The sequence below is a fragment of the Bombus pascuorum genome, chromosome 1 (genome assembly GCF_905332965.1).
Source record: "Bombus pascuorum chromosome 1, iyBomPasc1.1, whole genome shotgun sequence".
Lineage (NCBI taxonomy): Eukaryota > Metazoa > Arthropoda > Insecta > Hymenoptera > Apidae > Bombus > Bombus pascuorum.
Window position 1 is genome coordinate 25,888,343 of NC_083488.1, and position 21,761 is coordinate 25,910,103.

The 21,761-nt window shown below is 37.9% G+C and overlaps 2 protein-coding genes across 21 annotated transcripts in view; one reads left to right on the top strand and one right to left on the bottom strand.

Moving 5' to 3' along the window:
• LOC132915113 (synaptotagmin-10-like) overlaps positions 1-6,121 on the top strand; it is a 53,639-nt gene extending 47,518 nt beyond the window's left edge. Inside the window, exons 9-10 of the mRNA XM_060974797.1 lie at positions 15-215; positions 1,823-6,121. Of these exons, the coding sequence (XP_060830780.1) occupies positions 15-215; positions 1,823-1,826 (205 nt within the window). The 3' untranslated portion in view covers positions 1,827-6,121. The remainder of the gene's footprint in view (positions 1-14; positions 216-1,822) is intronic.
• Positions 6,122-6,338: 217 nt separating this feature from the next.
• The window catches only part of LOC132914767 (neurobeachin), a 425,174-nt gene continuing 409,751 nt past the window's right edge, over positions 6,339-21,761 (bottom strand). For 13 of the 20 annotated variants that reach the window (XM_060974207.1, XM_060974212.1, XM_060974206.1 and 10 more), the window contains 13 exons: positions 18,154-18,266; positions 17,940-18,080; positions 16,449-16,568; positions 16,181-16,333; positions 16,021-16,093; positions 14,925-15,109; positions 13,826-14,045; positions 13,665-13,745; positions 13,424-13,591; positions 13,047-13,310; positions 12,727-12,923; positions 12,427-12,578; positions 6,339-12,294 (listed from right to left, as the gene is read on the bottom strand). In XM_060974207.1, coding sequence (XP_060830190.1) covers positions 12,204-12,294; positions 12,427-12,578; positions 12,727-12,923; positions 13,047-13,310; positions 13,424-13,591; positions 13,665-13,745; positions 13,826-14,045; positions 14,925-15,109; positions 16,021-16,093; positions 16,181-16,333; positions 16,449-16,568; positions 17,940-18,080; positions 18,154-18,266 — 1,958 coding nt within the window. In that variant the 3' untranslated portion in view covers positions 6,339-12,203. The remainder of the gene's footprint in view (positions 12,295-12,426; positions 12,579-12,726; positions 12,924-13,046; positions 13,311-13,423; positions 13,592-13,664; positions 13,746-13,825; positions 14,046-14,924; positions 15,110-16,020; positions 16,094-16,180; positions 16,334-16,448; positions 16,569-17,939; positions 18,081-18,153; positions 18,267-21,761) is intronic. The other 7 variants (XM_060974272.1, XM_060974190.1, XM_060974297.1 and 4 more) reach the window with 1 other exon arrangement.

The following is a 21,761-nucleotide window of genomic DNA, read 5'->3' on the forward strand; positions in this document are numbered from 1 at the left end:
GACTTCCTTTGTAGAATCGGTTCGAACGAATTAATGGGCTGCACAGCGATTGGTGCTGATTTCATTGGTATTGGACGCGAACAATGGCTAAAAATGCTGGAGAACCCAAGGAAACCGGTGACGCAATGGTATCCACTGATGGAGACGGTTCCTGGCCATATTCCTGCCGTGAGTTCGGAACCTCTTCCAGTGAGTCTGAGCTGCTTGAATAGCAGGTAAGTGAATGAATAGCTTTTTAAACTTGTCAAAGTAATTTTAAATGGGAGTTCGTTAACATGTTTCGTTTTGAGTAGAAATGAAGACTCTTTGTATATTTAATATTTCAAAATAGGATCAAATTAAGAAAGAATTAGGAAAGAAATTCCATACTAGTGATGAGATTTTGGCATTTTGATTCTTCTTTGAATTTTTTTTTTTTTTTTTTTTTTCTTTAAATAGTAAAATTGGAAAGATACTTTGACTGAGAAAGTCTTTAAAGACGATTTTCAAGATTTGGAGAACAAATTTGAGTCAGGTAATGAAAAGAATATTACACGAAGGGGAGGGAGTTTTTCAGCTACATTGTACAAAGAAATGTGTACTATTTTATGATAAATGAGCTGAAAGAATTAAGTCCCAACATGGTAGGATCATCATTGAAAGTATCTGTTCTGAAAGTTCTCTGCACGTTTTTTTCTTTTTTGCTTATATAATATATACATAAATAAAATAAAAATAAAACGTTTTTTAATACAAAACAAAAACAATATGTTTCAAAATGATATAGTCACTTTATAATATTTCTAATAGTTTGTTAATTGTTTCAATGTTAATAGATTATTCTGAAATATGTTTCGATAATCTTTAGCTTTGATATTACTAGAAATAAGATCTAAAAGGGTGCTCTAATAACACCGCAAAATGCATTCCATGTCGTCACACTTCCACTACCTTGTTATCGTTTGGAAAATGTTCTTTCTCCTTTGTGAATATTATAACAATAGTTTCTTCAGACATCTGGACCGTCTAAATTGAATTTCTTTTTGTTACTCCAGACGACATTTTTCCATTTGCTTATCCAAGCCATGTGTATAATGTGGTGCAGTTCAACCGTTTTGTTTTATTCGTTTGCGTTAGAGGTGGCTGTGTTTTCATACGCTTACATTCAACTTGTCCTTAACCCGATGTGGTAACATCTGCGTACTGTTGATTTTACAGCTTTAATTCTTGGCCACTTGCTGAACACTTATTGTGGAATTGCTCATTTCTCTCAGAATTCTCCTTTTTTGATAAGTTGTTAATGTACATATGCATCACCTGGGTTAATCTCCATATGCATCGTCAAATTTTAGAAAATCCGAAATTATATGCCGCGAACGTTTCATCCTTCTTGAAATTTCCCTTAATAGAACTATTATTTCTGAACATTTCGATAATCTGATCTTTTGCAAGTTCTCTTGCAATTTTGTTAATTGAATACATTCCGTTGTTAACAACATGCCTAATGAAGCAAGTAGTGTACCACGTTACATTGTGCAGAACGACAACGTAACATATGTCTAAGCACAATCGGATTGCTAGTGCAAAATGAATTGCCAATGCAAGAGCGTGGTATTAAGAAAACATTTAAATAACTCGATATCATAATTTTGTTTAACATGTAGGGTATCGTACAATGAGAAGTGTCATTTACTAGGATGATTCTATCATTTTGGGACAAACCTTACATTACAAGATTAAAGATTAAGCAATCACAACTGACTTTGATTGAGAGATGGGGCGATTAAGAGCGGACGTTCGTGGAAATGAAACTTCGATATGGAATAGCGCGAATCTTTTGCAGATGAAAACAGCACGGCTGGAATAAGTATCGTGGGAAGTCGCAGTTCTTGTCGGACGTCGGCTTGGGCGTTGTTTCCTTCTGTCGTCATTTAATGCACACCGCTTGACTGACTTAAGTACAATTCCTATCTTAAAAAAGAAGGGCTCGAGAAAGAAATACGAAAGAAACAAACCAAACCAAAAATTAAAAAAAAGCAAAAATGTGAAAAAAATCAGAAAAAAGACATAACACACTCTGTGCTTTTTGGAATATAATTAAACGTAGCGAGCGTGAAATAGTAAACGAACAGTAGATCGTAGTAGAATGTTTGTAAAAGTGTAATATGATAGCGGAGTTGATGGATGGCCAGGTTGCTCAAACTATCTTTTCAAAAAAAGTAACGAAAAAATATACATATATATATAAGTATAAAAAAAAACAATATTAAGAAAGAGAGAAAGAGAGCAAGATAGAAATAAAAGATAGAATAGTTTATTTTTTGAGAACGAATCCAGGCTGGTCCTGCATTCAAGCGTACACACGAATACGAAATATAGTTTATCAACTATACCACGAGCATATATATTTTATCATCAAGAGAAAAGAGATCCGTTGACCCAATAGATGGTTGAGAATAGAGCAAAATTTTATGATGATCCAAAATAACGAAACGCGCGAACTGTTCGCTGCTCGATACTTTCACAAACACCCTTTCTTTTCTGATCGAACAATACGACCAAGAGACCAGGATAACGATTGGGATTCCTATAGACGCGTGAAATTTCTACAGACGATATTGGAAAATAATTTTCTGGCGGAATATAAAGAATAGTAGAATTGTGAATAGAGAAAATAAGCTTTGCTATATACACAGCACTTCGAAATAATCGATACGAGCAAAAGGATCAGTGAGGAGAACGATCGGTCGAACGCACAGATTTTACTCGAAATTGTTTCACAATTACCTGTAATGCTCGTCGGCGATTTAAAATTTATTTGTGTAGTATTATCTTTGCTTCCTTAATTGTACCTGAATTGTAAATCTTTTTTCATTTGGATGTTAGTATCCTTTGCTGTTCAAAAATATTGTTACAAATAATTTGTATTTTACGAAACAGAAATATTCTGCTATAAGCTCCGATTCAGTCGGATCATTTATCTCTGCATGCCTATGTAACGAGCATCGTAAATATTTAAACTCGATGAGATCTACAAATACGATGTCAACAACGCATAAAGTTTGTTAGTTATACGATGTGAAACATATATGGTTACATGTTACTTATATACGTGACACTGTTGCACAGCAATTAAGCTGCACTTGTTGGCTTGCGATATAATATACGAAATAAACAACACGATACATACAATAGTCGCTTCAGATAGTGATCTTCGTGAAATCCACCGGATGGATCCTATCGTATAATCAAAGCACCTCTTTCGTGCTTCCGAAGTTAACTCTTTCTGTCGATTAATCTATGCATGACGCTACGAGGAAATGTTCTAAGGACAATAACCGATTTAACCAGATAAATCCTGTAGACTTCGAATAGAGCAATATTTCCTAAACGTAAACGTATCTGTGAACGTTACTAATCGTTGTTCTATGTGAATCGTGCGACACGAACACAACGGAAAGCAACCAAACGAAGAGCAGGATAATATAGACGAAAAAACAAGATAAAAATAGATGTAGCGAAAGCGACGTTTACTAATTCACGCTCCTACGCCAATTTCGCGCAAATGTTCTTATTTAACGCGATATGTGTTTCGGTATGAAGCTCGTCGATGGGCACTGTTTGTGATAACGCGCCCGGAGGTACGTGCATTCATATGAAACGAACAAATAAACACACATACAGAAACGTGCGAGTACAGTCCTTTCAAGGAAAATGTGTAATGTAATGACAATGATATCATTACGTTTAAGAGTTTGAATTGGTGAAGGCCGTTGTAGATAATTTCTATTATGGCGCCTGTCTACCTCAGCTATCCTTTTCTCGGAAAAGGAAGGAAGGAGAGGATTTCTTGGGAATCTTATAGATTTAGAAGATTTAGAAGGTAAGAGTTCTTAATGGTAATTCAGGAAATACAAAATTGTGGAAAAGTCGTAAAATCGACGATAGTAGCGCTAGTATAAGAGAAAGAGAGAGAAAGAGAGAGAGAAATAGAGTCGTTCTAAGTTAATAAAGAGAAGTTAAAGGAGCGTCTCGTAGAGGCATGGAGAATTTATTTAGGGACATTTATCGAACTTTATTCTAATACGTGTGTATCTACTCGATAACGTTGCATGCACGTGCGAAGGGCTGCGTCGTAAAGAAATGAATCAACGCGAACGATGCGGAGCGTGTATATCACACGTATACAAGCGACATTATGATATATCGTAAGAAATATGTATAACAGATATAATAATCAAGTATAACGTTGAAGAACACGGGGTGTACGAGAGGAGCGCGCGTAAAATGGTACCAATTGTCACGCGTCTAATGATACCTTGATCGTCCGCGATGGCTCGTATTTTATGTCGGTTAACGATCGATCAGCCATGAAAAGTATAGAAGCTGCATTCCTGCATGTAAATGGGCGTCTTTGGAAGACAGACGGATGAGGAGGATCGTCGAGAAGCGAGCAATCGATGTATACGTAAGACAGAATAATTGCCTGCTTAATTATTAAGGTATGAGATTTCGTTTGTAAAGACACTCTGTGTTCCATGTAGTTGAAAGTATATTTAACCTGTATCGAAACATAGATTACTGTGAAAGAGGTACTATAGGATGATAATTTTTGAACTAATTGCAAGAAAAAATGGTGATAACGTAAGTACAGTAGAGACACGATAAAAATGTGCCAAGTTGCAAAATAGTGTAGTATCGTAGAAAGTAGCGCAGAACGTCATAAGCTTTTAGTGGTTAATCCTCTAAGCATATACACGCATATATACGTATATTTGTATAATCGTTGTACTAATACGCGTATCCAGTCAATTTGATAGTTTGGCTGCCGGTGAGTTTTCCGAGATCGTCCTTTGAGATTCCAGCGACGCCCATCGTTGGTTACACGGCAGACAAAATTAACATAACTATTATATTCTTTCGTACGAATTACAAACATTGTACTACAGACTGAACTTACCCGAACAATTTCATACGGTGAACGTAATTACCGCGATGCCTGCATCGTTTTCCAATTGGAGTAGCCGTTCAAACGTACTGAGACTGAAGAACGTTCTTTTCTATGTGTATGCAAGGAATAGATACATGATAGAATAGATCTGTAATACCGTAATACTGTAGCTAAGGTCACGAGTATTCACCAGTGAAGGTTACTGAGGGATAAGTGTTACTAGATATAAGTGCTACTAGCAGAAAAGTAGTCACAGAAAACGTGTTCTTATAGACATGGGGAACTATGAAGAGGAATATAATATTATTAAAAAAAAAAAGGAACCGAGCTACAGCAACAAATACCATTAAAATTTATGATCAGTGCTGTCTAATGCATGTAGCATCTTTCATATGGCTTTGCTATACTACAGTATATCCCTAATTGCCTTGCAGTAGGATTTCAACCTTGCCAGTATTTTCCAATCCCGTGTTCCCTTCCGTATTTTCCTCTTCAATACTTTCTTATTTATTTTCTACTTATAATTTCTTTAACAATAGCCAACTATATTTAATGTTCTCCTATTAATGAGTAAAATTAGCGTCCTGGTTTCTCAAATAAAATCCAAGCAAAGGATTAGGACAGTACTAATTTTAAGTCGAGAAATATCCTTTCAGCAGCCGATGCTGGTAGCTATTATTATAACTTTGAATACGACAATTAGTTAAAAGATAGCGACGCTCGATGTAAGTGAGGTCGTCGACCTGCCTGATACTCATCGTCAGTGTATGAATTCTTTTCAATCTGGCATTTTTCTATTCGTTCCTGTATACTATTATTATGCGTCAATGTTCGAGTTAGCGGGTTACTTTTTTTGTACCGTAATCGGATTTTTCGAGTAACGTCGAACGATACGATGTCGTTTCACTTCGCATCGTTCCATTGGATTTGTCAAACTGATGAAATATCGATCGTAGATGATCGATATGTGTGGGACGCGCATGCATATCATATCACGAGACGAACGAACGGGCTGACGAGTATTTACATATTTCACTGGACAAGTGATTTTCGAATGGAGAGAGTAACCCGGTACCGCTGGTAACATGTATCTATTTTCTAACGAGTGTGTATAATCTATATTGTATATCAGGGCACGCCAGTGTCCTCTTGTGATTGTGAATGAAATAAATAAATCGGTACCATATAGAACTATGTTTCTTGAAAACCTATTCCAATGATTTTTTGTCGATTCTTTTTAAATTAAAATGAATACCTTAAAATCTTGTTCATGGTCATCGAAGTCATGTCAATGGCATTGAAGGCTGCTTCAAGGTTAGTAAGTGACCATCAATCAATGTAAATTTTAATCATTAGCGTATCTTGTACGACAGTGAAAGTGAAAGTAAATGAAAAACCATCTGCAACATCAAATGTACTTTTCATTTATTTGACTACTTATCTTTACAGATTAGTCTACCTTATGCTAAGATACAACTTTCCCATTATGTTACCTCTAATCGAAACGTTACGATAATACTAAGTATAAAATAAGCAATAGAGCTTATATTGGTATGTAGCAATGACTTAAGTACCTCTACTTAATAGTACTCTGTTAAAAGTGCCGGGAATTAACCTGCGTCGCCCGTGTTCGACGAGACTGACCGACGTATGATGTCGCAGTTACAATTTTGGCTTTCGATCGGAAATCATATTTAGACAAGCATCGAGGTTCCATTTAAAACTGTAATTAATTTTGCAGTCATTTATTCGTCGATCGAACATCGATCCATCTTTGTTGCTTTTATTATTATTATTATTTTAATTTTTTTTTTTTTTTGTTTCATTTTATGGCGTTCTACGTATCATCTACATCGCGTCGTAAGTTGTGAAAAAGTTAGGCCATATTATTATCTTTCTTCGTATCTCGATTATTTTTCTTTTTTGCATTTCTTTTCTCTACCCCTTCGCACCATAATTTTTCCTTTTATCCTTTTTATCTCACTTCACCCCAAATTTGCTAATCGAACATTCTCAGAGCGAATCGAATATTAGGATTCTAAATGCTGGCTTGAAATTACGATTAACAATGGAAATGGCGTAACGTGGTGGTGAAATATACATTATGCATACATAGAAAACAATATGCCGCGGAACGATGTTCAGTCTTTGAAGAAATGTAACTGCAGTGATTAAATTGGTTTATTTGTGTTGTGAACCGGATGGGCTTAAGCTTAATCCAGAGCGGATGGCTCGTGTAGCATTACAAATGCTGTACAATTATTTTAATCGTATCGCTTACCATAAGAAACGGACTCACGATTATAAAACACTACTTGACGCAGATGAACTCGATGATCACGTTTAAACAATCGCAGTTCTACATGATTTCACTACATGTCCTTATTATTCTCTGTGTGTATGTGTTTCTTCTTCATCATCGTATTTTTCTCTGTTTGCATTATTATTAGTTTTAGTTTTCTCTCTACAATCTCGCATATATTGACTTTTATCGATTGATTGGAAAATTATTTCGGGTTTGAGAAGAAGCTCGTGACGACGGGATAATTTTTTCCTTTCACCAAGGATTTTGAATCCAAATTGCACGGATACACGTTTCGATCTTCCTCGCTATCGAATCGATTCCACGTCGTCGTCACGATTTTCTTCAACCGCGGCGCAGTTAAATACTGAAGAGGTTACGATTCTAACGACTAAGCGTCCGAGTAAGTGTTATCCCGCGACATTTATGCGCTTGTCCCTCTCATCCGCCCGTGATTACGCTTAGAACGTTTGATTAAATCCGTACGTAAGTACTTCTACGGGCTACTTCTTCCGTATGTAAACGAACCGTTTAATCTTCTTGTCTATTTATTTTTTTCCACCTATTTCTTCCTTTAGATTTTCCTCTTCTTTTTTTGTGTTCTTACCTTTTTGCGTAATTTTTCTCTTAACATCTTACATATGGTTCGCAATTACCTCGCACTTTCTTGATAATTCACGGTAAATAACGGAAACATCGTCTTTTCTTGGCTCGATATGGAAACCATCGGACGAACCCTAACTCGTTCTCGAATTGTAAAAAACTCTGTTTCCTTTTTTTATTTCACCTTCTTCGTATTCGCTTTTTCTTTTGTATCGTTCGCGTCTACCGATTCAATTATTATAATATTTCTTAATAAGTACACATGTCAAAATGCATTCACAAACGCGTGTGATGTCAAGAACACTAATCAATTATATCTCGTAATCATAGTAATGATAATTAATAATAACCATATGAATTAATAATGAGAATAAAGTGTAGTTATAATAATAATTATATAGGCAAACCTTTGTTGTAGCGTTGTACTTAGCGTTATTTAAAATAGTAGCGTTACTCTTACGTGTACCGAAGTTCGAGTACGGACAGAAAATTGATTTTTTTTTTGTTAACTTCCTTTATATATTTTTTTTAATATATATATATATATAATATTATATATATATATATAGCAATATGGAGGGAATTTACTAACAACTTGCTCGAAAAGTGTAGCATTCTCACACACCTATAAACAAATATAAAAAGTCCTCTTTTTAAAATCTTTTTGTTCTTTTTTTGTTTTGTTTTTTCATTCGTTCTCTCATATCATTTTGTTTTCCTTATCCTCCTTCCTTAAGTTCTTGCTTTCGTTCATCACGGTACATTCTTACTGATTACGCTGCTTCGCACTTGTTAAGTGTTTATTTTTGTGCAGACGTGTTAATTTCTCACAAATCTGTCAAATTTGCAAAGTTCGAAAGAACTTGTTCAAATGTCCTTTTTCTCGACCTTCGAAAAGATTTAAATTCGACTGAAAAACACCATATGAGAAGCAGAGAATACAGCCAGAATGACACGTATGTTTCTTCTCTTCTGTTTTCTTTTCCCCTCTTTTTTTACCCCTTTTCATATTTCCCTTTGCCCATTCCTAATTCCATTGTAGCGAAAATAAGGTATCGATAATACGCGGACTGTACATTAAGTACAATGTGTGAACAGTTGCACGCGTGACAAGCTATCACCACGCGTACGCGAGAAATTAACATTATCCAAAGCACCAGACACGATTCCCTTTCTCGCACACATGCACACACACGCATACAGCAAACGTGCGCATTTATTCCTCTTTTTCTTTCATTTCTCCTTTTTCTCCCTCTGTCTGGCTAGCAAGATCTCTCATACACATTCTCTCTCTCTCTCTTTCTTCACGCGAACAAAACAACACGAACAATCATGCAATAAGCACGCCCATAACGAGTAGTAGCGATAATACCATTGTTTAACACGTTGTTGCACACGTAACATTGTCCTATGCGTGTATAAATTGTACGATTAACGAGACCGGCAGCGAACCGGGTGCACGATACAAGAACCGACACTAAAACTTTTATGATAAATCGTTATTACAACTTTACATCGTGACATCTTTTTTTTTCTTCTTTGTTTGTTTCGCAAGCTCAAGAGTGATTGATCGCTAAAACGACGGCACCATGCACTTACTTTAGATCTACCATGTAGACGGTACTGTAATATGATTATTTATTTTTTTTTTAAGTGTATCGACATCTAAGAAATTCGGGATCCATCGGTAATTCGCCACGTTTCTCGTCGCGAGTCTTGACTAGATGCATCCTGAGACGTTTACATCTTATATCGTAATTCAGGACAATTTTTCTATTTTAAGAATACATTCTCGTAATCCATCGTGATTGATTTGTCTTTCTTTAATATTAAGTACTTTCCGCGGGTAATCGCACAGAATCGTGTCGAAATTAAGTCTCTATCCTATCGAACGCCACTGTGTAGACTCGCGAGATATCACGTCGCAACAATTACCGACGTGGCCACAAAACTCACGTTCAGGATTATTCTCACTTACGCCACCTTTCCTTTCACGCCAACCTCTTTTCGCGCCCTCACACACTTTGTCCACCATCTCTTCGCCACTCTTGCCTCTGACTTTTCATTCCTTCGTTTACGAATACCGTCTGACTTGAATATCACGTCACTGATCGTTACCGAAGAGAAACACATTCAGATCTACCGAGATGACTAACAAGCGTGCGTGTAAAAAGAACAATCATTGATCCATTGGATAAAAGCGATTCGCTAGCATACTACATCATAGAAAGTGAACGACATTTTATGCCGATCGAATATCAATCGTAAACAATAAAAGCTGTGCACACACGCGTTTCCTTTAATTCAGTGATGAACACCGATTTTTATCCAAGAAAGAGTGACTAGCATTCGTGATACAGCGAAACGACGAGTAGACGAGAGTCGCATGGATCATTCGCGATATTGTTATTTCTCGAAAAATTCGTCCTACATTTTCCTCCTACTTCTTCGATGATCCATCCAATTTAACCGATCTTTACATTTACACATTTATCTCTGTTTCTTTCGTTCTTTGATCTTGCGATTGTTCACGAGGTGCAATCCTAGCCTTTTTCTGTCCCATTCGAATCGTCATACGGGCGACACGCTCACACACGAACGACGTCGATCTCTAGCAATCACTATAGGATCGACGTCAACGAATTCGGGTAAATCCACGTGATTCAGACTCGCTCGTTTTAAAGCCTATTAATAATTCTTCGTCTCTGCTGATTAATTATACATCGCGTGCGAAAATACCAAGAAATATCCTCGCAAAAAGTTAAGCTGGACGGCTTTGATAAAAAATTAGGATCTCTTTCGAAGGACGTGAATATTGGGGAATAGGAAGTGTTTGCGGGATGATAGTGATGATTACAGTGAATAGTATTATATTGTGTGTATATGTGCTTGTGTGTATGAATGGGTATTCCTCGAGATTGGGGCAACCCAGTGCACGGCCCTGCGAAAAAAGCGTTGATCGTCCCTGCGAAAGTGCCTTTTTGTGCAAACGTGTAAAGATTTGAAGATGTGTATTTTGTGAAAGGATCTCTATAGGTGGGATTGTGTTTTGAGTACACGTGTACGTGTGTCGTTTACGGTCCTATGTCTCGTAAAACTGAACTCACTAAGTGCTTAGCCAAAAAGTGTCTCATTATCACGAGCAGCAATTACAACATCAGCGCAGAAATACAATTTCTCTCCTTCATCTGTCGCTCATTCGCTCGACACCTTAACACGAAATTATCCGTGTACGTATATAATATATAATATATTTTATGTATATTTATACGCCGTAGAGATAATCGTATTTACACGGGACGTTACTCTAGCACTAGACATGTGTCACCGGAGGACCATAACCACGCTCATGTTCCTTTCGTACGAGAAATAAAAACATAACGTGGTTACGGTATGCCACACAGAGATACTCGCGATTACGTCGTTGCGAGTTTACTGTCCGAGGATCTGATCACGATTACATCATTGCGCCACGCACCCTCGAACGGTGTGAGTCGAGAGAATCGGCCTTCGAGTATTCGCAAGCGTACAGATAAATTTGAATGTATTCGTAATTGACTAGCGGTTCGAGAGAGAGGGAATGATGCGCTTCGTATCTATTTCTCTTTTCTTTGTTGAGTCCTCGTGGATACTTTCTTTCTTTCTCTCTCTCGGTTTTTGCATGGCTAGAAATCTCGAGGCAAGTATCGATACCAATCGAAATCGTAGAATAACGCGTGCTCGAGCCTGGCCAGTTCCCCCGTGCTCGAAATTTCGCTTCACCTTCGTACACTTACGCATGGTCAATCGGTTCGCACGCGTCATCTCACGGAAGCACTCGAATATTCCCCCATAGAATCGCGAGAAAGCGAATATTATTTTTTTTTTCTTTTGTTTATTGCTAAAACGCTGAATATCATAAGTATACCTGCTGCTCGGCGACTACTGTTCTCTGCGCCCACTACTTGATTGTAATAAACGATTACGAAAGCGTCGTTGCTCGTTGCTCGCTCCTATCTGTAAACACTAGAGGATCAGAGTTCGTTCACCATACTCGAAATCGTTCTTTCCTTTTTTTCCCTTTTTTTTTTTTTTTTTTTTTTATTTTGAACGATCGAGATAGTCGATGAACGCTTTGTCCAATCCTCACGTTATTGCACGATGTGGTTTCCTTTTCTTTAAATTCGACACGTTGCGATCGAATCGTAGATCTGTTCGAATCGAATTACACACACGATCGGATGTTGCGAAACTGACTTTTGAGTAGATGTTACCGTCCCTACTCATACATGACTGAGGGAAATCTGTTGATGTTGTACAAGGAAGACGAACGACAGATGAACTACGTTCGTGTCTCGTTCGACTTTGCTAGACGTACGCGAAACAGTCTCAGTAGCGTTGCTGGAACTCGTGATGCCATCTATTAAAGTCGATATGGAAGATCACGATCGACCCGTTGGCTAAACCAGCTAGGAGAAACCTAAAACATTAAATAAATTGCAATTGTGGATTTGCAGTTGTAATAAATTTCTTTCTCTCAACCTATGATAATCGGAAAAGAGATGAAAAAATGTTGAATTATATAAGTGATAGGAAATTTAGTTATACTTACTTTTGGTCATGCGAAAGTGCTAGAGAACGTACGCTACTTTCACAAGCCGGGAATGCATAGAGAAGAGCTAAATTGAACGTCCTCCACACTTCTACGATTCGTTTATCACCACCTGTCATTAAGTACTCGCCATCTCTACTGAGGAGCAGACACTGGAAGAATGAAAATTGTTTGTAACACAATAATTAATTTCTTATCGAGCCTAAAAAATACCGGTACTTGTCTCAGCAGCAGCATAATTCTATGACGATAAAAGAAGGAATGAAATACTATCGCGTTGTTGAGACTAATATGAATTACCTGAAGATTATCATTATGAGACTCGTGACGAAGTCGTTTTCCATTTATAGTGAAAGCTGCTATATGTCCACGTTCGTAATTTACGACGATGACACCCTCTCGCGACATTGAAATATTTTCAGGCGAAGAAAATCCATTTGGTGCTTCCAATGATCTTAAAAGATCACCGAAAGTTGTGTGCACAAGAACTGGTCCGTCTGCAAATAGTACACAGTTCATTAAATTCTGTTTTCATTATTGAGACTGTTTTATAAACTTATGCCTTGATTAATACATTCAACCTACAATGAAAACTTCAAACATTGGTTAATATTACGTACAATAAGATCCAGAAACGACCAAGCCCAGTTCAGCCGAAATGACAACAGCAGTCACTGGTTGCTCGTGTCCCGTAAGGGTTGCTCTAGGTGCTGGTGCTTCACCCTCACCTACAATCGTCTGCGTTCTAGCATTCCAATGCCACAACAACACCGTGCAATCGGCACTTCCAGATGCTATGTAGCAATCAGAAGTGATATTGCACTCACTACGTGACAAACATGTAACAACTCCATAGTGACCGAACACTATTTGTACGATTTTTGCTGAAAATAGGAATAATTATGTTAGAGAAGATCTCCTGCTTCCTTTTCTCCAAACTTAGGCATCTCGCTTTGTCCGTATTTCAACGCAAATACATATCCACAAGCCTTATTACCAGTTTCAGTAGAAAACACGCGGAAGCTATTATCCCAGAAACCACAGGCAACCAAGAATCTACTATCCACTGTAGTGACGAAGCAGTTACTCCTTATCTTTAACTTCTGACTAAAATTGTCACCCAAGTGACGACGTAACGTGGGATTCGGACTATTCGCTGCTTGAGCTACGAAATATTGTAGGAATTTTTATATTACTCTTTCCACGGAATATTTCTTACTATTCTTCGTTATACTTACACAGAACAGGATCCATAGACAATGGTTGATTAGCAGCTTGTGCTTGTGGGGTATCTGCGTAACTTGGCGATTGTACAGATGCTATAAATTATTTTGCATGTTAATAAATTTTTAAGGATCTTTAAGGATGATAAAATGAGAAATAAAATTAAAATAAATACCCGCGTAGTTGGTGTTCCATCTGTTGACAGCAAATTGCTGACCAGTTGTGACTGTGACGACTGATGGTAAAGGTAACTGAGGATACGTGTTAGCCGAAATATGACAGATCGGCGAGTTTGATGGGAATTTGATGGTCATGCACACATCGTCTGGGATACTCGAAAACATCATCGGCGACTGCAACACGGTTGGCAACGTCTTGTCAAACATCGCGGTACTCTTCTCGTTCGGGACGATTGAACAGAAAGAAAAGCGTGCATTGTACGCTTCTGTAGGTAGATATATACATAGTGACTCGTTGTTGCATGATTCGAGGGTGGCTTGGTTAGAGATGTAGAAGATGCAATTTAGTATTCTGTTAAGTATGTCAGATGTTGCGTTTTTCTAAGTTTTATCATACGTTCGGTGCGGCTTTGAAATAATATAAACCTAGTGTAATTTTTAGCTACGGAATTTCTTTAATATTGATCATACAAAATAAATTATAAGGCTTCTTTAAAATAGCAAGTTAATTTCCAATATTGAAAAGATCATATCTTTGGAAATATTCAGATCATAAAAATTGTTCCTTTTCGTTTAAAATTCGTTAATTGATCATTTGTTTTAGTAGAACGCATGAGGTTAGTCATGATATAATGAAAAGAAGCATATTTAAATCATATTAAAGCGCAAATGAAAATTACATTAAAATTTTAGATAGTTCCTTGCATAATAATTTCGTTTTAGAACATAGGTACTTCGAAGGGAAAGAGTATGCTTTGAGGCTAAGGAAACTATCTAAAAAAACCACGAAGGTACCGCATGATAAAATTTAAATGATAGATCTAAACTATCAAACTCTAAACTAACACAATAAATTTATGAATTCTTCTAGAGATTAGTACTACTATTCTAAAACTAACAGAATACTTTTAAGACTTCGCATCCTTATTAGAGCCTATTGATTTGTTAGTCTAGTTCACAGAGATCCTTTGCTCCTTTTTCTAGACAGATTACCTACGATACATTGCACACTCTTCTTATTGCATAGTTCTACGATGCTAAACAATGATTTGACTATCGAGAAGCATGACGTATTATGAAATGAATATTGTTTACCAAATGCATCGCCGAGCTTCTCGGAGGATGCGGTTCCATTAAAAGTTGCGAGGGTGTTTGACCAAAGTTTCGAATTTGATTTTCTATGGCTTCTCTCATAACTGTATCGGTTATCGTATCTAGATCCACGCTACCTTCGTATGTTAAATAGTAGAAAACGTTCGTTGCTCGAACAGCTTCTGGACCTAAAAGAAAATTCGCGGAAAACATTTTTAAGGAAGGCAAATTTTAGTTTCCAATAAAACATTTATATTTCTAACACGAATTAACTTATATAAATTTTCATTTAAATACAAGTTAATTAGCCACCTATAATTGTTGTCGTCACAGTTTTCACAGAGCAAATATTTGTTTATTCTGAAGAAAATTGAGACCATATTATCTCCTCGTGATTCAACACTAAATAAATCTGATGACCGCTTGAAAATACATCTTTCGTGTTCCCGAACCATTAAATTTAATTTTACCACCAAATTCTCGCGATGCATATCTTTCAAGCCGCTACCGATTGCTCGTGGCCGGTATATCCGGTTGCCTGTACTCTCGTGCAACCAACTGTAAACGTGTTGCGTATTAGGGGTGGCGCGCATTGTCGCGGCCGGCACACGTGCCTAATTGGTTGGGACAAGACCGGGAGGAAGCTAACTAAAAACTAATTCCTTCCATACGCGCGGCGAGCGCCGGCACCCGCTGCCTCCTTGGCGTCAACATCTTCGGGGAAGCGCCGGATATAGAGGCGCCACCGGCAATTACCACCGGTGGAAATCTAATTTGACTCGACTACGCGTGTCCCAACACCCGGTCTAGCCTACTACTTGTGCCATTATACGGATATCGTGTCGATTCCTTCGAAAAATTTACGTGGAAAAATTAATGAAATTTCGTAAGACTTTCTATGAATTCCAATTGTCTTTCTTCTTTTTCAATTGCTTTGATTTTATAGCTCTTTTCTGATTTGAAGTATTTGTATTTACAACAAAGTAGATATTGAGGAATATTTTTTGTAAAATTTTACGTTTTGCTGTCTATATTTTCTTTTACATAATTCTTTTAAGAAGGATAATCAGATTAACATTGGAATATCGATTGGTCTCACCTTTCTGCTTGTAGCCAAATATTAAATCAATCCACTGGTGTAATTGACAGGACACGAATTCTGACTCTAGAGCCTGTAGCAATTAAAGCAATAAAATATAGTTTGCCCGATACGTTTTAAAATATATGCATTTCAATTGAATAGAATTTCTTGAACGTACCATTCGATTGATTCGTATAAATTCTTCCGGGGACGATGCCCACGGAGGTAATTCAACGTCGCCAACTACACTACCATCTTCTTGTCTACCTAAGCGATAGCGATTGCTGTTCACCAACATTTCCGGTAAGAAGAAGAATTCCGGAATTAATTCCTGTTAACGAATAATTTAATGTAATAGATAATAGACTATAAAAATGTATGAATTTACTGCATTTTGTTAAGGTGTAACTAACGAGCGACTTTAAAAAATGAAACATGGAACAAACCTTAACATCCGAAGTGTCGCGTTGGCAATTCTTCCAAGATAGAGCGATCGAGGAGAACAGCCGATTCGGATGATCGAATTTGCCACCTTGTAGAGCCAAGAACATCGTTGTCATGGGCTCCTGAAATACCAAGTTTTATCGTGATAAATAATTGGATATCCAAATTCTTCGTACATCCAAATTTGAAATTCTTTTGGCATTCGATAATTGATTAAAGTCGCATGATTTTTTCTTCCTTCTGATACTGTGCGATAATCTTGAAAATTTTATCGGAACAACGTCACTTTTTAAAACCCTCCATCGTCTAATGAATAAGCATCGAATTCTCTAAAAGTTTTAGAGCCACGCATTCTCCCACAACTACTAGCAAAAAGTTCTTAAACCATCATGCGGGAAGACCACTGAAACGCTACTTTGTTATATGGTTTCGCGCTTAAAGTCCTATCCGTCGTTCATTTCACTGACAGGCTGATGAATGTTAACAGAGGACCCCCTGTGATCGGCGAGAGTTTCACGCGTAGGCGTCGAAGATACAGCCGTGATTTACAACCCTGTCGGCGAACGAGATTTTCGACAAGATGTGCCTGGAACGTTTACAATGATCCAAGAAACGAGCAGTTTGAGACTGGAACTATCTCGCCGCACCACAGGTCGATCGCGACCAGGGCGTCGAGGGTGCTCATGGAAACGGGCCCAAAGAGACAAGAAGCGGTGCAGTTATAAAGCAATAAATTGTTTACGATGCAGTATATCCTTACAAGGAACACCAGGGCGTCTCGCCAGTGAAACAACAGTAAAACCGCTTATTGACGATTTGTATGTAAATGCGTGGAAATTATGCTTGCTCGTTCGAGCTTCACCATTTACATGAGATTCAATCGCTATCGAACGTGTCGCGTGCGTGTATGCGCAATAACTATCATTGAACGTGCAATGGATTATACTAGAAACAGCGATAAACCGAGTCATGAACGTAAATGCTATTTTTTTCTTGTCTTCATTTTCTTACCACTTACTCGACACGCTAATAATAATAAAATTAATGTATCTAATCGATGAAGTAATAAAAATTATAGCGATAAGCGATGAGAGGTGTACTTTTACGCGTATCCTTGAAATGGAAGGAGAGGGAGAATCTGAGGAAATGCAGCAGAAAAGAAATGTACATATTTAACGGGAAGGCGAGCTTCGTTGCCTCTAGAGCGTTCCGACGCCTCCAAATTAGTGTGTAGATACATACTACTGAATGCGACAAAATTTATGGCTCGAGGTGGACAGGTTTCTAAAATAGTCAGCTGGAAAATCGACGATTTCGTCCAGATATTCCGCGTTGTTTTAGAAGCATTCGTTGATAAATTGGGAATACATTGCGTAAGATTGAACTCTATTTACAAAATATTGAATTAAGGGAGTATTTTATTTAGACGAGTGGTAAACTCATGATAAATAGAATTTTCTTAGTCGTATTAAAAATAGGTATTAAACACTTACCACACGTATCATCCAGTTCAAAACAAAAGCAGCTGTGGAGTAATGTGTGCCATAGTGGAACGGCGGTATACTGTCATGCTCCCAACTTTGAAAGCGTTCCTCGAAGTAAGCCCTTCTACTTGGGTTTAACGCTCCGATTGGCTGAACAGATATAGCAAAATTTAAGCTTCACACGAAGTATCATTTATATACGTAATATATACGTGTTTTATACCTTTGATAAATCACGATAGTTGCTAGGCAGACTGAGATCGAGTTCTTTCGTCTCGTAATTAGTCAACACCCAAGGGAACACAGGATACTGGTTCAGATCGTTGTAAGTTCGACCTAAAATATAACTTACACTTAATCTATCGCCATAAAATTTCACACACGATTCATTTATTTCTATAAAAATTATTAAACATATATATTTCTGTTCACTCGTTTAATTGGATGACTTAACATTTAAAATAATCCTTCTCTAATGAAAAGCTATACAAAACTCGAAGGTCGAAGAAATGACTTAAATATCATTTACGATGTATCTATGTATGGAACTCGTCCCATATACCAAAAATTCTCGTTTAAACGAGGCCAAAAATAAATAAGCTATCATTGGTGTATTCCTTTTAATGCGTATAATCACCGGCCTAATTTTTTGTTACGCTCAGCCGCGGTCACTCTTCTTTCGTGCGCCACCCTCGCACTAGAACGAATGACAAAAAGAGGAAGAGAGAGAGAATGGATGCATACTCGCAGGCCCTCTAATTCTATTTTTACGAAATGCATGCCACAGTTCCGTAGGGTGCGAGGTGCTCCGTTTAGTAAGCGCATAACTCAGAGCGTGACGGCTAATCGTTCCTGAAATTGTCACTTCTGGAGGTCTCACTCTTCCACCCCCGGAATCCCATTCCAAGATGCATTAGTGACGGCAGCGCGGCTGCAAGAGAACCTGACTTCGTCTAATCTCCTCCCCTGTTGCTAATTAAAACCCGTCAGCAAGTTTGTCAGACGAAGACTATCCTCCTACCCTCTTAGACCTTCGCGTCGGATCGTTTACGCGAGCGTTTAATTCGTACTTCTTATTTCGTTCTGCTTGATCTTGCCGATCCGTCGACAGCTCTTGAGCAGAGTATGTCTTCTTCAACGAATAGCGAGACATTCTTTTTATTATTTTCCTTTGTTTCTCGACTCTTTTTTTATCATTTGATGTATGTGTGTTTATGTCAAAGTGAAATCATAGTCAGATAGATAACAATGTGGTGTTAATGACGGAATGAAAACACAGGGGATAATTTATAGGGGATGCGAAGACGAAGATTACAAACTTTCGCGAATCTTCAACATGCCGATTCGGGTTCGAGATAGATCTAATTCTAACGTTATTAGCGAATTTTGCTATCTCAATTATTCTCTTTCCCATTTTTCTAATCAAAGAATACTATATTTTGTCAATGAACATCGACCAAAGGAAACCTAATTCCAATATATTAAAGGAAAAGTTACTACCTATAAGTAATAATCACGAAGTCTCTGAAGAATCCGCTGATTCGCCTCTAAGAACTCCATGAAGTACTCAATTCGGCTTGGAACAAAAGCAACAGAAGAGAAGCGAAAAGAGAGGAAAGGAAAGACTCGGCGGCAAGAGTCGGCAAGTGTGTGCACAAGACCCGGCCACAATGCATCGTAAATCGTGACGCTGCACGACCGCCGGTCGGACGTAAATAATAGTAAGGCCGCGTTATGCATCAAAGTGATTATTAATGGTAGCGTCGCGGTGAGTGAGCGCTCTCAGAACGCTTCCCGACACAGGAATGTTTGCGACACGCGCGTTCCCTCTCGCCTTCGCCTCCCTTCGCCCTTTACTTTTTACCGAACTCCACCTCCACCACCCTCGTCCCTCGCAGAACAACGTTATAATAAGTGCTAGCCGCGACGAGAGGCTCGTTTTTAACTCGCCACTTGCCAAGATTTAAAGGGACACAGGTCTACGTAGAAAAATTGGCAGGAAGTCCTGCGAAATGGTTTCAACTCGACGACTGTTCGCCTCGTTACACTGCTTGTCTCTCATTTGCTTGAAGAATATTTTTTGAGAAACTATTTAAAGCGATTGTTAATTAAATATTGATGTCGCATTTTTTACAAGCAAGAAAGTTGATGTTGGTCTTTAACGTTGTGACTATCGGTGATAGCGTTTTGGTTTCGATCAAATTAAATTAAATAAATTATCGATCAAACATCCTCGTGTATCTCATTTTATAAATTCGATAACGTACTGTTATTAAGAACACATAATTACTTGTAGTCCGATTACAATGACTATGAGACTAGATATATTGAGATCATTCAAAGAAAAGTTTTTCACTTAAGAACGGCTCGTCGATTAAAACGAGATAGGCATGGCGATCTAGAGTGGTACGAACGGAAAGTACAATTCACAGGAAACCTGAAACCCAGTATAAGCATTCCACCGTGAACACTCCTTACTTAAGTACTTTCAATGCAAAATTTGAGCGATACAATCCGTAAGTACCTATTGTTCGATCGCAAATACTACAAGTACAGAGCCAAGCAAAGCGACAAGTATGATATAGTCTATACTAGAAATTCCGTTTTATTTTGTCCAGACTGAATTATTTATCTAGATGTTTGTATATATCTTAGCATATGTAACCATATATATTTCTCTTTACTGTATATCCGCATTTAAAAATCTTCACGATAATTTCAGCAGAAATCACATTGACGTTATCCAACGCTCTTATTAACTCTCCTTTTCCAGACACACATATACTCGTACGATTAAAAAAAAATTCAAAACATTTTCAAGCAAACAATTAATTAAAGAAATTCTCCCCGGCGAACATCAACAGGAAGAACGCCGATGGACCGGTGGCGGTGTAGCCGGCGGTGTGTACACCCACGCGAACCAGCTTGCATCGGGACATGCAGCCTATCATATTTACATCGGCCCTACTATCATTAATTTTTAATAAACCGATGCGAACAAAAGCAAATAAAAAACAGGAATGGATCGTATGCGGGAGCCTGGCCGCAGGACCGGTTCGTTTTCGCAACGTGTTCTCCCGCCGGGCTTTGCCCAATTGCATTGCGCTCGCGATCGCGCGCGCCCTCCGCCTCCTCTTCGTCCTCCTCCAACTCTTCACCCCTCTTTACCCTGTTGGACTATTTATTCGCGCAATTAATATATAACGCTCGTAAATACACGGTACCCTCCGGCGTCTAGCGGCGTTTCTCTTCGATGTACAAATAATTACGCGTCCACGATGATCCTCGTCATTAGACGGGTGATTCCAACGCGCGCGCGCGTGCGCAGCCGTAAAATCTACGTTTACATAATTCGCGATTGCATGTGCTATCACTTTCTTTACGATCAGTTTTCACACAAGCAGATAAGATTGGGACTCGAATTTTGTGCAATTAAAATTTTATGGATCGGAGTTTTTGCAAATTTAGAAATATAGAGATTTGGAAATCCATCGATAGTATTTGATATACCAGTACTTATTTTATGGCGGATATGCTTATGGAAATTTGGAAATAAAAGAATTTGGAAATTTGTTAGTAGTAGATTATCGTGATCATTATGGGTTTGGAAGAAATGTTCTGCCATCGACTCTTTCCAAACGCTCGAATCCTTTGAACCCTATCTTCCTCTTTATGATCGCTAAACATAGAACAAAAATTCTAATTTCTAATTACAAACATCTTTCTTCCTGTGAATACATTATCTTCGAATGATTCCACTATCGAACGTCACGTTATTAAGCTTTCCTATTACTTCATCAGACATCACGCTACGTTTCTCGTGACAAGTAC